The following is an 18,196-nucleotide window of genomic DNA, read 5'->3' as shown; positions in this document are numbered from 1 at the left end:
CTCATGGAACGTTCTCGTGAGGGCCGCGCCATTGCTGTGAGCGGTCGGTGTTTGTTTAAACAATTATTTAAAACTAGATTTCCGCCCGCGGCTTCGCCCGCGTTTTCAAAGGAAAACCCGCATAGTTCCCGTTCTCGTGGGATTTCCGGGATAAAACCTACCCTATGTGTTAATCCAAGTTACCTTCTATATGTGTGCTAAATTTCATTGTAATCGGTTCATTAGTTTTTACGTGAAAGAGTAACAAACATCCATACATACAAACTTTCGCCTTTATAATAGTAATAGGATATCAATGTGACAAGTGACAACCCTGGTGCGCTCCTAAACGCCGGGAGTTAGCCTACTTCTCTTTTTTTACTATGCACATAGTGTAAACACTGAACACTAAGTGCGAGTGCATAAGTAATGACGTGCGAAGTGTCCCGCGCAGAGCTGCGGTCGCGGCTGTCGCGCATACACGACGCGTCTGACCTTGCTGAGATCTCCTCCATGGGGGCCAACTCGGATCATGTGAGTTATTTTTTACTATATCTTCGTAATAATATAGTATACACACATGTAACATATCGATGATTATTTTAAACTCTCACAGTTTAAAGAATGAATGGATGTGTTTCTTACTATTTTATAATACGATTTTGATAATACTTGACGAGTAATACCGCGCGGCAAGGCTAGTAATGTTGTATAGTTGTTAATATAGCAAGCGTTGTGTTATGGAAATTCAAATAGTTATGATAATGTTTTCGTGTTAAGGCGACTACACCACCGAAACTAGCGCCCCCCCAACATTTTATTTTTTTACTCCTAAACCAGATCAAATTTAAAAAATCTAGCTCGGTACTTTGCTAGTATATTACTTGTAGTATTTTTGGTATTACTTTTCATTATTTTGCATTCGGTAAATTAGGAGAACTTTTGATTACCGCCAAAAGTGGCCACTTTTGGCGGTAATCAAAAGTTCTCTAGAATAATGAACAGTTAGAATAGTGAAAAGTAATACCAAAAATACTACAAGTAATATACTAGCAAAGTACCGAGCTAGATTTTTTAAATTTGATCTGGTTAAGGAGTAAAAAAATAAAATGTTCGGTGGCGCTAGTTTCGGTGGTGTAGGCCTCTTAATACAAACAGGTAATAGTAATTTAACAAACAGATTTTTTTGGAACGAAGTTCCTTATCCCGCGTTGTGAAAGGGGGCTAGACGGATAAAATTCTTACGAAAAGTTGTCACGACACTTTTTGCTAGAGTTGTATGCCGTGTGGCGTGCGCGTGGTTCTCTGTCTGTCTCTCTCTAACTTAACACTTCGTTCCATCCGGATATCCCTTGACATCGCTCAAGTTTTTTTTTATTATTTTTGTTATTGATAGTAACAAATAAACATACATTAAGCATACAGATATAGAAGTATATAGGATTAATTCCAATCCATGTTCTTTTAGAAAATCTTTTAAACTCATGAAATCGATTTGATATGAATACAATACAAAATACAACACGACATACGATTTTCACTTTATCAAAGATGATGCACTTCACAGAACCACCAATTCAAGCACTCGCTGAGTTACAGTTCGTCGTGCGTGTCCGCGTCTGAGTTCTTTGACGCGGAGGAACATGACAATGGCGAAATTAAACAGAACGAGATTATTAATGCTGATGAGGTGAGCAAGAAGGAGTTATTATTTTTACGTGAAACAATATTTTATTTACTACAAACGAGTTATAAACCAAAATTACATTGTTTTTAAACACACACAGTATTACGTATCTGATGTTCTTTGATGAGTTTTTTTTTTATATATATAATTCTTTTACTACACAAAACCTTCAATAGCATATTATCCCAAAGACGTGAGTCGAGACTTTATATTATTATAGTGTCGCGATAAATATTCAAAGTCAACCAATAAACTAGTAACTAAAATGCTTAGAACACTATTCATTATTATTTTATACAATACGTATTGTCGTAAATCTATTTTTTATCTCTACTTATAATATTTTAATGCTGAAGAGTTTATTTGTTTTGTTTGTTTGAACGCGCTAATCTCAGGAACCTCTGGTCCGATTTCAAAAATTCTTTCTGTGTTAGATAGCCCATCGAGGAAGGCTATGGGCTATATATCATCACGCTACGACCAACAGGAGCGGAACAACGCGGGTAAAACCGCGGAGCACAGCTAGTATTTTATAAAAATATGTATTATTTCAGACAGGTGTGATAGAATTGGACGGAGATTCGTCATCAGAAGCGGGATCGCTCAGCAGTGAGGAGGGATCCGCTAGCTCTGATAACAGCGATGCTGCCAGTAAGTTTGAAATATTTTGTTGATTGACTGTTTACTGGAGATAAAAGTATTGGAAAGAGGTCGAAATTTTTGGAATTGCAAGTAAACTTAAAGAAGAAATAAATTTTTTCTCTTAATAACATCAAAAAAAGAATATAATTGAACAAACATAATCTCGTTGCTAAAAGTAGTATCAGACGATTTTAATGTGTTAATTTGTGCAGTTTATAATTATCAATAATTATAAGGATGGCGTGAGAATTGTTTTATGTAGTTTTTAGTTTTGTGTTTGGTCAATGGTCATGTTATCCGACATAAGAATGAATTTTTGAAGATCGAATGTTGTGTTGGTATGGTAGGTAGGTATCTAGATCTTTTTATTCACATTATCATTATATATAGGAAGCTGGATAAATTATTAAACGTGATTAGTTTTATGTACTCTTCAGATACTTTTGTATTTGTTTATCTTATCCGACATAGCCCAATATATTAAGGGCTGAATTTTCAATCCTTCGTTAAAACTTATTCGTCGAATAATGTATAAAACTACCATTTTAAAAACGTATTCTAATTGCCCGTATTTGACAGTTTACGTGACATTTTAATATTATCGTGTAATACTTTATTGGACGGATAAGTTTTATCCAAGCATTGAAAAATCGGCCCTAAAAGTAAAAAATATGTGGATAGGCTAAAAACGCGATCGACCCTTTGAATTGTGACTAATTAGCCAGAATTGACTTTAGTTTCTTTTTCGCTTACGACAATTAAATCATGTTTATTAAAAAAAATTTTCGTGTGTTAGTGTGTTTTTGAAGATAGAATGTCGTTTTGGAATCTTCACACAATAGCAAATAAATAAATAGCTCACCCTTCGAGCAGTGGTATCAGCGGAGCAGACGGCCCCGTGCGGGACGGGCCAGTGGTCCCGGCGCCGCGCACTGCCCGCCCCAAGGCCCACCCCCGGGGGACCCAGTCTGTGGAACCTGTTGTACAAGAATATTGGCAAGGACCTCAGTCAGATATCCATGCCCGTGACGATCAATGAGCCGCTTAATATGCTGCAGGTAAGTAGAAATTAGTTCTACATTTTTATTGTATAATTCTCCACTATTGAATAATATATTTACTTCTCTGTAATATAATAATGATGATTCTTCTCTATTGTAGTGTCACTAACTACTTATTTAGTTCTAATATTATATGTAGATGACTAAGTTATTTCGTTCATATAATATAATTGGTGATTCAAACTTCTTATTCAGTTACTTTTTAGTACAGATGTCTGACAGAAAATTAAATTAGTCGTTTTCTTAATTAAAAAATTAGTTTTTTCATGCAGACGATTGTCTCGTCGTCGAAACGCACACGAACTGACTGATTCGACTTATTAAAATTTAAATCGGGTCGTAACTTATATTTCTACAACTTTTCACTTTTATTTTATGTCAAACAAAAAAAAAATTGTAATGTCGTTGCATTTAGAAAGAAATAATAATGGTATATTACCGCATAACAGCGTCTCTGCGAAGAGCTCGAATACTCCGAACTGCTGGACGCAGCGGCTGCGTGCGACAACGCAGTAGAGCGCATGTCGCTGGTGGCCGCGTTCGCGGTGAGCGCGTACGCTGCGTCCGCGCACCGCGCTGCGTCCAAACCGTTCAACCCGCTGCTGGCGGAGACCTACGAGTGTGTGAGGGAGGACAAGGGCTTCCGGTTCCTGGCTGAACAGGTGAGCGGGGTGTGCTCTAGGTAGAACAGGGGAGGTGCTCTAGGTAGAGCAGGGGAGGTGCTCTAGGTAGAGCAGGGGAGGTAGTTTTCTAGGTAGAGCAGGGGCATGGGCAGGGATAGCATGTAGAGCTAGAGAGGTAGAGGCTAAGGCTCTATGTAGAGCCAGGGAGGACGGGCAATGATAGCATGTAGAGCTGGCGACGCGACGTAATGCTTTAGGTAGAGCAAATGTGTAGAGCAGGGGGAGATAGAGCCTCTGGGTAGAGCAAGTTTGTAGAGCGGACAGGAGTGCTGGCTTTCGCCATAGAGCAAGTTATAGCTAGTTATATATGTGAGAGAGCGCATGTCTCTAAACCGTTCAACCCGCTGCTGGCTGAGACCTACGAGTGTGTAAGGTAAGATAAGGGGTTTAGGTTCCTGGCTGAACAGGTATATTTGGTTTTGGGTGCGTGTTTCTTCTGTGACAAATGACAATGCCGTAAAGCCTGTGTCCAGTTTCTTACACGGCAGATGTGTGTGAAGATTTTTGATGTAAAACGTCTATAGTCACGTAAAACCGATTTTTGACGTGGCGAAGCATGCCGTGGCAAGTATATGTACATATAGTCTATATGCAGTAGTGTTTTCACTAAATTGCTCGTACAAAATAATGTCGATGTTTTACATCTGCCTGGCATGACGGCTCAGTCTTTTTAGATAAAGAAAAGCTTGGTAAAGTAATTTTATTTGGTGATGTAAGGAGGCTAACCATAAGTAAGTTTATATGATTTTATAGAAGGAAAGTCAATCTTCACAAGCACGCCATTGTTAATAAAATAAGACTACTAAAACTTCTAAACTTACACGTTTTATATTTTTTTATTTTCTATAATCGTGTACATTAATTGCAGGTATCCCACCATCCGCCAATATCAGCGTGTCACGCGGAATCCAACCGCTGGGTGTTCTGGCAAGAAGCGAGGATCAAAACTAAGTTCTGGGGAAAATCTATGGAGTTTCAGCCCGCGGGAAGAGTACATCTTACCTTGTTGACTACGGGCGACCATTATGTGTGGAATAAGGTGAGACAATTAAATGTAAACATTTATTTAATCAACAAGATTTCGTTTTGTTGCTATTATAATTGGCAAAATACAGAAAATAATAATTTACCACTTTTTGTAATCAAACCGAATTTTTGTTTTGCTTTAAAAAATGTACTTAGTTGTAATCATAAGGAGGAACGCTGGCTCTTAAGACACAGAGTTCCTCTAGTTTAAGAGTCAGCGTACATATTTTTGTAAAGTTAATGTTTTTGGCAAAATAAAGATTTTATTTATTTATTTACTATTGTGTATGGTATGTAATATAGCTGCGTAGTTAACTGTATTTGTTAAAGTGAATTTGTTATAAAAACTATCATTATTCAGTCATAAATTCAATATAGTTTAACCACGAATTGTTGTTTAAAAACTGTGCGACTCTATATCGCGATATATAATATAAAAACAATTTAATTTTAATTTTTTTTTAATTTGAACTATTTATACACAGGTAACGACATGCGTACACAATCTATTCGGAGGGCAGCGGTGGGTGGACCAGTACGGCGATATGCACATCACTTGTCAGGGATCCGATATTAGCTGTAAACTGAACTTTGTTAAGGTAAATTATGTTTTTGTTTAAGTGTTGTTTTTGTTTTATTCTTTTACACAAGGTAGAAAATTTCTATGGGTATAGGCCCATTAAGAAGAGCTGGAACGTCAACACATTTACACATTGCACATGTTAGGCCGGGAGATACTGACACAAAATTTCGGGTCTTTTGTAACAGAATTTCGGTCTAGAGGTGTCTTAGTACGCAATGACAAAAAGAAAAATGATGGTCAGAACGCTGGTACCGGCGGCCTAGTCGCGTGGGCGTTAGTCACACTAAACACATAAATAGCGAAAGTCCAACGATTTGTAACACAAAAATTTTAGAATTTACCGATAGCCCTTAAAAAAGATGTAGGGGGTAGTGTCATGCCATACTTTTACGATGTGACTTACAGTCCGCCATACCGACGTGAATGCGTTGATTTAAAAAAAAACAATTCAACCAATTGTACCGGGCTAACTTTTGCACAGGTAACCATCGTCGTGCAGCCATTTACTAAAATCGCCTTGCCATACTTTTCGGACGATTCCAAATGGTCGCCATACCGCCCAAAATCTGCCATCATTTTTCTTTTAGTCATTGCGTAATAAGACCTCAGTAGAACCGCCATTCTGTTACAAATGACCCGAAATTTTGTGTCAGTATCTCCCGGCCTATGTATGTGTCATATTTTGCAATTGTTTATAAATACAGGGTGATGTTATTGGTGTAGTAGGTACGTATATCTAAAAATCTATGAAGAATTTTGTGATACAGTAAATGGAAGAATTATAGACTATATTTTTACAGTATTTAATAAAATCATTTAATTTTTTGTTCATTTTCATTAGAAATGTCAATTTTTCTCACCAAGGTAAAAATTTGGATGATAAGGATCTTGTTAGAAAAATATAAATTTTGATTAAAATCGGCATTTTTTTTTTCTAAAATCAAATTACTAATTATCAGAGTTATCACATTATTAAAAAAAATAAGCCAAACTATACACAATTTTTACTTGATGCAATCCTCAAAGATCATGGACATAGTGTATTGCGCCTTCCACCGTACCATCCAGAACTCAACCCAATAGAGTTACTATGGGGCATAATTAAAGGGAAAGTAGCATCACAAAATGTGAACTTTAACTTGAAAACTGTGGAAGAATTATTAAGAAAGGAAGCAAATGCCATATTAGTCTGGATATGTTTAGTGACGTTTGGAGAAAGACGCGAGAACATGAGGAAAAATATATTCAATTAGAGCCAAAAGTAGATAATTACACTGACTCATTTATAATAACATTAAGAAATTCCGACGGCGAGTTCTTCGAGCGATAAAAGTTTCAGTGAAGTAGAAGATTACGATTATGATTAAATAGATTCTTCTTCTTCTCTATAGATACTGCTTTCTGAATTGGTGGTAAATGTTAAAACTGTTAAACTGTTATGACGATTCAAAAGTGCTTCTAGAAGAAGTCTAATTGTATAAATGTTTGAGTTTGAGTTTAAAACCAATAGTGTGAAAATTATACAATAAACATGTAACAGTGAGCGCACGTGTTTTTTGTATTGTTTTTATGACCTGAAATTTAATTATTATTTGATAATTGAATGATTATTAATACTTTTATCCAATTGATTATTATTAGAATAAATAATTAACTTCATCAATTGATTTACTTTTAAATTATAATTTTACAGGTAAATTATGAGAGCTTTCATAATTATATTTGCATATATTTATATACAACGCATCCATTTTACAATTCAAGTCTAAAATTAAACTAGAGTCGCATTTATTTTTGAACATACTGTAAGTGAAATTGCATAAGTGTGAGTACTGTGAACATGCCAGCTTTCCTTAATTGACCGATACTCGAGGGGAAGTATTTGAAAAACTAGCGGTTACAAAAAGAATGCTGAAAGGAAAAAATCGTTTATTTTTTTAAATAAATTAAACAGTATTTAAATATTTTTGAAATTTCTTTTACCACGCCCGGGAATTGAACTTACTAAATATTAAAAGCGTTCCATCCAATGGTTTTTTTTTAATTTCGATGTGAAGTTTCATGGAGAAAGGCGACGATTTTGGTATCTTGCATTTTGCCCAATAAGTTTCACTTCTGTCACGTATGTTCAGCATGCAGGTTCTTTTTTTATTCTTTTAATATTTCTCATTTATAAAGCATTCGAATGCTATGAAACATAATCATCATCATCATCAGCCCATATACGTTCCCATTGCTGGGACACGGGCCTCCTATGAAGGTACAGGCCATAATCCACCACGCTGGCCAAGTGCGGATTGGCGGATGACACATGTCGTCGAACTTTTTTTTTTTTTAATTCTTCGACATGTCGGTTTCCTCACGATGTTTTCCTTCACCGTTCGAGCAGTGGTGATGTTACAACATGCGCAGATAAATTGAAAAATCAATTTATTTCCTGCGCGCTCGCCTGGTCTCGAACCACGGACTTATCGATTCGAAGTTTGAGGTCTCACCACTGAGCCACCACTGCTCTCTGAAACATACTTACTTACTACTTACTTACTAGAGTGGCGCAGGGACCCAAAGTGAGTCTTGGCCTCCGACAATAAGAGCCTCCATTTGACTCTATCCTGCGCCATCTCTTGCCAGTTTTCAATCTGGAGGGTGCGCAGGTCCTTGGCGATTTCATCTTTCCAGCGGTACCTGGGACGTCCAACAGGACGGCGTCCAGATGGCTGTCCCAGGTACGCTCGTTTCGCTGCTCGATCTTCCCCCATTCTTTCCACATGGCCGAGCCATCGGAGTCTTTGGGCTTTAATCTCACCAATGATGTTTGGCTCGGCCATTAGATCTTGAAGTTCTAAGTTTTTCCTCCTCCTCCAAACCCCTTCTTCTGTCAACACTGGCCCAAATATCTTTCTTAGGATCTTTCTTTCAGTAACTAGGAGCTTGTCTTCTTCTTTTTGTGTCAGTGTCCAAGTCTCGCAGCCGTACATTAAGATAGGTCTTAGTATAGTTTTATAGATAAGGATTTTAGTACGCCTGCTGAGGATTTTCGACACCAGTACTTTGTGTAAGGCTGCACTGCAACGGAGGGTATTTTGTATCCTTATTTCGATTTCTTCTTCCCTAGTGTACGTATCGGTCACAGTGCATCCCAAGTATTTAAATTTGTCCACACCTTTATAAGTAGTGGCTCCTATTACAAGATCGATCCTGGGTATTCTGTTGTTTTTGTATCGGCGCATATGCATATATTCGCTTTTGCCGTGATTGATACGTAAGCCTACTTTATTTGCTTCTCTTTCCAGAGTCAATGCGGCACACACAATCTCTTCTTTTCTACCTCCTAGTAACGCAAGATCGTCGGCGTACCCTATCACCTTATGCTGACCATTCAATTGCACTCCACCATCGAGTGTAATAATGTGTCTGATAACGTGTTCAAGTGCTAAATTGAACAGCATGGGTGACAGCGCATCTCCTTGCTTAAGACCAGTGATTACTTCAAATGAGTTGGTGACTTCCGAGCCTACTTTTACCACAGCCCTGCTCTCATTGGTGGCGACTTGTATCATCCTGATCAGTTTCGCAGGTATTTCGAAATTATTGAGGATTGTGAAAACAGAGCTGCGGTCCACGCTATCATACGCTTTGGCGAAGTCGACAAACAGCATATGAATGTCTTGTGCATATTCCCACCTTTTCTCCATGAGTTGTTTGAGGAGGAAGAGTTGATCGACTGTACTACGGTTGCGTCTGAACCCACACTGGTAATCGCCTATTATGGCCTCAGCATAAGGTTCCAACCTCTTGAGCAACACGTAGGATAGGATCTTAAAGGCAGTGGGGAGTAGCGCTATTCCTCGGTAGTTTGTGCACCTCTTCCTAGAGCCTTTTTTGTGGATCGGACATATAACTGCTACATTCCATTCTTTTGGTATTTTTTCTTTGTTCCAGATGGTCTGTAGTAGGTCAAAGTATTTGGATTGGATTGCACTTCCTCCGTATTTCCACAACTCGCCAGGTAGGTTGTCAATTCCTGGTGCTTTATTGTTTTTCAACCTCATAATAGCGCACCTCACTTCTTCGTATGTCAGTGGCTGTTCTTCTTCAACGCTTTGGAATTCGGTTTCGATTATGTCTTGATGAGTCGGCGGGCAGTTTAAAAGGTTTTGAAAGTAATCTCTCCACATGTCCTTTATAGTTGCCTGCTCTGTCACAAGATTACCTTCATCGTCTTCCAAGATTTGCAAAGCAGGCTGGAAGCCTTTTTTAAAATTTCTAATTCTCTGATAGAATTTCCTGCTTTCGTTTGCTGTGATTAGATCTTCCATGCCACGTATTGAATCCTCCAAGTATTTTCTCTTCGCGCTTCTTATTGTCGTTTTGGTTCTTCTACGTACCTCATTGTATTTGTCTTCCCACTTATTGTCCTGTTCCGCTTGAACTTTCAGCTTTCTTCTCTCATTTAACAGCTCTTCACATTTTGATGTTATCCATTTCCTTCTGTTATTTCGTTTCTTTTTTCCTAGTACCTTTAGGCTTGTTTCCTTCACTATTTCTTTCATGGTGTTCCACGCCTCTTCGATGTTATCAGATATCACTAATCCGTCAAACCTATTTTTTAGTTCTAATTGAAAGTCTTTATTTACCTGTTCATTTCTTATCTCTTCTACATTAATATTGTCTCCACGTGTCACAGTTCTTGCTTTAGTGACTTTTATCTTAGCTCTAACTTTTATACCCACCAGGTAATGGTCACTGTCACAATCCGCCCCTCTAAATGTTCTTATGTCTTCTATAATATTCCTGTGCCTGTTGTCAATTATGACATGATCTATTTGGTTAACAGTTTTACCATCAGGCGATTTCCACGTTCCTTTGTATATATCCTTGTGGGGGAACTTGGTGCTTTGGACTACCATTGACTTAGATGATGCAAAGCTGACAAGCCTAATACCATTATCGTTAGACTTGTCATGTTTGCTATATTTTCCTATGGTGGGCATGAATACCTCTTCTCGTCCAATTTTTGCATTAAGATCCCCGAGAAGAATTTTTGCGTCGCATCCCGGGATATCATCGTATACTTGATCTAGTTGCTCGTAGTTGTCTCTCTCTCTCTGAAACATAATATTAAATAATAATTGTTGTTACAGGCGAGTTCATGGTCGTCCACCCGTCACGAGGTGCGCGGTGCAGTGCTATCGGGGCGCAGCACAGCGCTGCGGCTGCACGGGCGCTGGTCCGAGGCGCTGCACGCGGGGGAGCCGCCCGCCGCGCGCTGCCTGTGGCGACCCGGTCAGTGGGGGGATATGGGGATAGGGGGGGGGGGGGAAGTTACCACTACTCGGGTCTTAAGCCTTATATCCACTTGAGCATGCTCAGGCGAATGAGCGGCTCATTTGACCGAGCCGCTCAAGTGGAGACGCCTGAGCATGTTCGGGCCGCGCGTGCTCAGGCGTCTCCACTTGAGCGGCTCGGCCAAATGAGCCGCTCATTCGCCTGAGCATGCTCAAGTGGATACAAGGCTTTAGACGCAAGCCTTCACAGGCTTCGGGGTAACCGTTCGGGGCGATGGCCCCTTTCAGTGGTGGCAACGCCGCCTGCAACTACAGGCGGGGCACTGGGTGGGACCAGATGGTCCCAGGTATCATGTCCGGGAGGTATCCTGCTGCAGTGCGATCCAGCCCGCGGTATCGCGGGCGATCTGCGAGCTGCTGCAGGGGAGAATGTCCGAGTGTGCTTCACCCGCCGCTTGGAGGGGGGTTAGGGAGTTATATAGCTTAGTACGCGGCGTGATGAAGATTAGCCGCTTCAGCGCTTATGTGTATAAGATAGTGTGGAGGGTTTTATTAGCTGAATACATACCAGTTGCATTTCAACAGTGCGGACGGCATACAGTGCGCTACTATCAAGCCGGTCGTAGTACAGTCATGCTCGTAGTAAATGGCGGAGATAGTTAATTCGATTCTGACACCACGACAATATCTCACTCGCTTCGCTCGCTCGACTCTAGCAGTGATCCAGAATTAATTCAACGCTCGTCGCTTCGCTCCTCGCATACCTATTTTTACACAAAGAACCTACGGAATAATAAAAAACTTTGTATCAGTGTTTTGAAGAATAATTTAAAATTGATTCAAATAAAAAGTCGGTCAATTTTAATTAATGATCAAAATGCGTTGTTATTTTTCTTCATCGCCACAAAGCAACACAATCCAATATCCACCATAACGCTTTTACTCATAATCATGTAGATATTAACAAAAAATTAAAGTGTTCAAATAAAATATTTATGGCAGATTTATTTCTATTTTGAAAAATTTCTAATTGTACTTTCTATTATATAAACATTTGTCCACAGGCACTATGCCGCCAGACTATGAGCTATACTACGGGTTCACTCGATTCGCGATGGAACTCAACGAAATGGAACCCGGCATGAAGGAAACCTTGCCGCACACTGACACTAGGTTCAGGTACGTCAAAATTATCTGCGCTACTATTAATATCAAGACAGATTATTTGTTTAAAATTTTCGATTATTAAGAACAGTTAAAAACACAATTCCATACGAAGACGAACATAAAACTGTCCACAAATATGATTGTCAAAATTCTACTCATAAAAACGAATGTTAAAGCAAATTCAAGCTTACTTTTTTGCATTGCATTAAGGTGAATTCGCTAAGTGTAAAAATAGATTTTGTAAAATTGTATGTATGTTTCTCCATCAGGCCGGACCAGCGCGCCCTAGAGGAAGGTGACGTGGAAGCGGCTGAACAATTTAAGCTTGAGTTGGAACAAGCGCAACGTGAAAGACGTCGTACTACAGTTGATCACGTGCCTGCTTGGTTCCGGTGAGTGACACTTAAGTTGTAATTAAACTTAGACATAAACTCAAACTCAATCTCAAATATTCAATCCGCCCCGGCTTCGCCCGTGGTACATATTTCGCAATAAAGGTAGCCTATGTTCTTTCTCAGGGTCTAAAGATTGTCTGTGACAAATTTTATAAAAATCGGTCCTATCCTAGTAGATTATGCGTGAAAACCATACATACATACAAATTTTTCCACTTTATAATATTAGTATAGATAAGCGCTGTGAAATAGAAAATTAAAAAAAAAATACTGTTATGTTCTTAGTTGATTAATTACTACAGCGTGTTTTACTTTTTAATCAACTTCAAAAAAATGACGATTGAGAAAATGATTGGACGATACAGAAATATCTGTAAAGTAAAAAGTTGCATATAGTAAATTATTTTTTGAAAAATAAGGGTCATAAAGAAGTTTCACTTCTTACGTGTGTACACTAGTATACGCATGCATTTTTTTTTAATATTTTTCGCATATTTCCCATAGAAAATCCCGGGAGGAGGGCGAGGAGACGTGGGTGTTCGGCGGCGAGTACTGGAAGGCGCGCGAGGCCGGCTTCCCGCTGCTCGCCGCGCCGCCGCTGTGGTGACCGCGCCGCACCACCGTGCGTATATGCGTTACTAGATTTCCGCCCGCGTTTGCAAAGGAAAACCCGCATAGTTCCCGTTCCCGTGGGATCTCCGGGATAAAAACTATCCTATGTGTTAATCCAAGTTACCCTCTATATGTGTGCTAAATTTCATTGTAATCGGTTCAGTAGTTTTTACGTGAAAGAGTAACAAACATCCATACATCCATACAAACTTTCGCATTTATAATATTAGCAGGATACTAAACGCAGTGTGTGCGTTTTTAGGGGACACGACAATTATTAGTCCCGCAGTTACCATAGCTAGTCGCTCTGATAACCACATAACAGACCGTGCGTATATGTGTTACGTTAAACGCATGGTGTGCGTTTTAGGGGATACGATAAAATAGTTCTACAGGCACCATAGATAGTCGCTCTGGTGACCGCGCCGCAGAACATTAAAAAATTACCAAAACGTCAAACAATGTTTTTGTTTCTTAAAAAAATGTCATAATATAGGAAAAAAATGAGTCAGGCTTGTTTTACGTCATCAGCATACAACAAACTTTTAATGTTCTTTTAATCTTGATAATTATTATCTACTAGCTGTGCTGCGCGGTTTCACCCGCATGGCTCCGCTCCAGTTGGTCTTAACGTGATTACATATAGCCTATAGCCTTCCTCGATAAATGGGCTATCTAACACCGAAAGAATTTTTCAAATCGGACCAGTAGTTCCTGAGATTAGCACGTTCAAACAAACAAACTCCTCAGCTTTATAATATTAAGTATAGATAAGTATAAGTATAGATGATTTTCTTATATGATTTTGTTTTATTTCCAGAACACTTCGCGAGAGGTGCTCTGCTAGAGGTTGTGCTTGCCGCTTCCAGCTTACTAACTATTAACTACTTACTACTCGCTACCGGTTACTACAAACTACTTACTACTTAGCGCGCCGTGATCAGACTGCGACTGACTACCGTGTATTACGCACAAAAAAATTGTTTTTACGTTTGTCCAAAAAAAAAGAAAAAATAAGTTTTTGCAACTTTGTTTTTGCTAGAGCGAGATGGATGATCTATAAAGGTCTATCTCGCTCGCACAGTTTGAAAATGCAATTACAAAAACAATTATTCCACGGACAATTTAAAATTTCCATAGTTACAAGTTTTTTTTTTCAGTTATGTCGCAGTCTGATTTCAAGGCTGATTATGCTATCTCGCTCTAACCATTGCGATATCAAAGCGTTGGAGGGAGATAGCGCGTTGCTCTTTTATAAATTACACGCGTTACATATTCCTTGAAGAGAGAGTTTATTATAAAGCGTAAGTAATGAGGGTAGATGTATGGAAAATAAATTTTATGAAATAATTTATTAAAATTGGTTCATAAAGTATTATGAATTTTGATTAGATTATTATTTTTATAATAAAAATCTAATTAAGGTTATATGTTTAGCATAAATACAAATAATTTCAATTTTGTTATTTTTCATATGTTGTAAAAATGCCTTAATATTTTTTATATTAAATAAGGTGTTGCCCTATTTATTAATGATTTAATATACGTCTAAAATCTTTGCCAGAAAACCGCGATGGCATATAAACCACTATTTTAAAACTTTTATCTGCGCCAATAGAAAAATGTGAGGAATGATAAGTGCGAAAGAGATAGCATGCGATTACTTGGTATAGAGCGAGTGAGACAACATGCTATTTAAGTCGTTATTGGGGCAGGTTATAATTTTTTTACAATTATGTATTACATTTATAATATTTTGTTATTAGTAAATTGTTATTTTTTTAATGAAATGTGTTTTTTTTGTGATAATGATGTTTTTGTGATAATATGGTTTTATCGTTTTTTTGTTTGTTACTTATCAATCTTGCCTTTAAAAAGACACGTAAAGTATACAATTATATATAGAAACGATATTATTAATGAAATATCATTTTTTTGCTTTGTTTTCAATTTTAACGAGCTTTTAAATAACTATGGAATAATCCTTTTATGACTTCATTGTTTTGTATAGAATCAATGGCAAAGTTTTAATTTTACTAATTTATTATAAATAAAAATCAAATATAAATTGGAATGAAAAACTCCAAGAATTATAGTCGTTTAAATATGTTGCCACTATAAAAAAAATAATTAAAAAAAATTGCCAACTTCAAAAATGATAACCTCTATAATTTAGATTTTAATTTGTTTTTTTTTTTTTTAATTACGGGTTTTCGGTTGTTATCTAAGTAAGGATATATGCACGTTTAACATTCGACATAAAACTGTAACTGTCACTTAAATTGACAATAATACGTTCCCGCGTTTAGGCAGTGTTGTTGTTGTTGTATAATTAACTAAAGAGTTGAAAAATCAATTAAAATAAATTAATGCGTATCGTATAATGCTCTTCGCCCCTTTGTTGCACGGATTCCTTGACACGTACCTCTAGAGACTTTGACAGTGACATATGTCAATGTCAAAACTAAAAAAAAAACATTTTTTTTATGCTACATTTAATGCATACTGTTTCTAGACGAATGACTTAAGTTATTTTAATTTTGACAATTATTTTGGTCCTTCGAAACTGACTGACACATGAACGTATAAAACTGAACGTAAGAACATGACTGAAGCTCTTTTTACAACATATTGTTCTATGAATTTATTGATCCCGTTTTAAAAAGATTGCCAGTTAAGTTTGTAATTTTAAACTTTTTTGTATTTATGTATATGGCAATAAAATGAATATGTCTTATCGAAATTATATGCCTTATTACCGTGTAACAATGGGGTGTGTTCTAGATTTTTTCATACACGTAGCTTTTGGGCCTATTGCGTAAATAAACTAGAAATAAGGCATTGATGACAGTTGTTTTAATTAATTATTGTTATTTATTTGTTTATATAAAAGATGAAACTAAATACGGAAACGTTTGAAATTGTTCGAGTTTTTTTATTAATCAAATTACATATTATTGTATCCATTTTTTGTACACCTAGCGTATATGGTTTTTTTTTTAATATTATTATTATATACGCTAAGTTTAACGTTCAATTGACATTTGGTAGTATACAGTTTGTAACTAACTTGTTTCACCGATATTCATTCAACAAAATGTTTATTTTTAATATGGGAATGAAGTCTTGTTTTGTCTCTTTTTCTCTCAAATCGTGTGACGTAAGCAAGAAAGTAACAAAATATTTATGCGGATCAAGTGAGAAATTTAAATTTAAAGTATCTCTACTTAGCTCACAGTATTTTGAATAATATTGTGAGTTAGGTTAGTTTTAACATGATCCTATAAATGGGTACTATATTATTATTTTGTACATATTTAAAGTGCCTTGTATTTAAAAACACATGTGTACTTAGATGACTAAAATCGTATCAGTATTGCCAACCTTTAATATAATGGAATTGTTTTGTTTCAATGAATATCGGCTGAAACAACAACCTTAAGTATAATTATTTTATAAAATATTTGTACATTACAATAATTAATTTATTTAAATTTTTAATATTAATTAAGAAATCTCGATGTGAAATTGTGGCTAGTGAAATATAGGGTTGCTAGGATTTAACGGTACTGGTTATATACGTATAAAGAGAAAAATGTATAGTATCAAGATATTTCGTTATTATAAATATATAAAATTAACTATCTACGTAAAATATCGTTTGATCGTTACAATTTTATCTTTAACAAACTAGTTTTTTTATTGTTTTTAGATAATTTAACATTTTCGCCAACGCGTTCGTTCGTACTTAAATGACATTATGCTTTTTATTAATAGACTTATAAGGAATTTGATGACATTATTTAATAATGTTAGATGAGCCGCGATTCCAATTACTAGGTATAGGTTATGGCTAAAACCATAGATTACAGATGAACACATGACAGGCTAAAAAGTGCCATTTATTGACATATTATGTCATCGGGAGTTGCCATTTGAAAAAAAGAAGAAAGACATATGTCAAAAGTATTATCTAGAAATGGGCGCACAAATCGGTTTGTGCTCTTTTTAGCTCTGGTAATTAACTGTTACTCTATGGTTTTACACGATAGACGTAACTAACAAATTATAATAATGTTTCGTTCACAGACTAATCCTACTTTGGTGATATTCGATAATAGTTAATGGTTCTCGGTATGCAGTAAGTGCCTTTACAAATAATTTCATTTTATACGCAATAGATTTAAACATAAAATTATTTGCTTGTTACTTTGGCAGCGTTGGGCTGTGGGCAGTGATTTTTTGGTTAGTCCAAGTGGTTTTTGAGGGCTGATGTTTTATAGATATATTTTGCGGAAAATAAACATACGATGGAATGGAATTCTCTCCCATCTTATCTGTAATTTAACGCACAGATTAAAAATGAGAAAGATTAAAAATATCGCGATATTTCTTAAAAAGTATTGATTTTTTTAATTTGTAATTGGCGCTATTTTATATTGTTTTACACAGTACACTTGTAAATTTATCGTTTGTTTATGATAAAATAGATTTATTTAAGAGAGAACTTACTTTTTTAATAATTATATGATATTTATCGTTCAGATTAGAAACCGATTTACTAAAACGCTTTTTAAAGTGAATATTGTATAATATTGTTATAGAAGTTACCACACTGCTTACTACTTTTGTTATGTGATTTTGTTTAATAGAATATTAAGAAATTATTAAAGGAAATTCAATTACAGTCTTGCTGTTTTCTTTTATCCCTTCTATTCATAGAGGAACCTAATAATAAATAAAAAAAAATTCACAAGACGTATGATAATCATTTGGAAAATTCTTTACACATTCGATAAATATTAAGATACTAGCGGTCCGGCCCGGCTTCGCCCGTGGTTCATTACCTTTTCTCTCCATATAAAACATCCTCGTTTTTCAAGGAATGTAAAAAAAAGAATATCGAAATCGGTCCAGCCGTTCACGCTCACGTTCAATAGGGATTCATTTTTATTATTGATATTAAATCTTAGAACAATAATTATAAATCTTCATGATATAGTTGGTAATGATTGCTATGAATATAATTAATATATTTAAATACTCTTCAAGTTTAAAATAACCTCGGTGGAT

The 18,196-nt window shown here is 36.5% G+C and overlaps 1 protein-coding gene across 6 annotated transcripts in view; it reads left to right on the top strand.

The window, feature by feature from the left end:
• Positions 1–17,810, top strand: part of LOC123702005 (oxysterol-binding protein-related protein 3-like) — a 62,692-nt gene extending 44,882 nt beyond the window's left edge. For 5 of the 6 annotated variants that reach the window (XM_045649640.1, XM_045649641.1, XM_045649642.1 and 2 more), the window contains 12 exons: positions 422–513; positions 1,547–1,669; positions 2,221–2,317; positions 3,179–3,366; positions 3,819–4,031; positions 4,921–5,091; positions 5,564–5,677; positions 10,806–10,947; positions 12,014–12,128; positions 12,386–12,508; positions 13,016–13,133; positions 13,944–17,810. In XM_045649640.1, the coding sequence (XP_045505596.1) occupies positions 422–513; positions 1,547–1,669; positions 2,221–2,317; positions 3,179–3,366; positions 3,819–4,031; positions 4,921–5,091; positions 5,564–5,677; positions 10,806–10,947; positions 12,014–12,128; positions 12,386–12,508; positions 13,016–13,118 (1,481 nt within the window). In that variant the 3' untranslated portion in view covers positions 13,119–13,133; positions 13,944–17,810. The remainder of the gene's footprint in view (positions 1–421; positions 514–1,546; positions 1,670–2,220; positions 2,318–3,178; positions 3,367–3,818; positions 4,032–4,920; positions 5,092–5,563; positions 5,678–10,805; positions 10,948–12,013; positions 12,129–12,385; positions 12,509–13,015; positions 13,134–13,943) is intronic. The other variant, XM_045649637.1, reaches the window with a different exon arrangement.
• The last annotated feature ends 386 nt before the right edge of the window (positions 17,811–18,196 follow it).

Source organism: Colias croceus, chromosome 22, assembly GCF_905220415.1.
Source record: "Colias croceus chromosome 22, ilColCroc2.1".
Lineage (NCBI taxonomy): Eukaryota > Metazoa > Arthropoda > Insecta > Lepidoptera > Pieridae > Colias > Colias croceus.
Note: the sequence above shows the minus strand (reverse complement) of the source record. Positions and strands in the feature narration are given on the sequence as shown.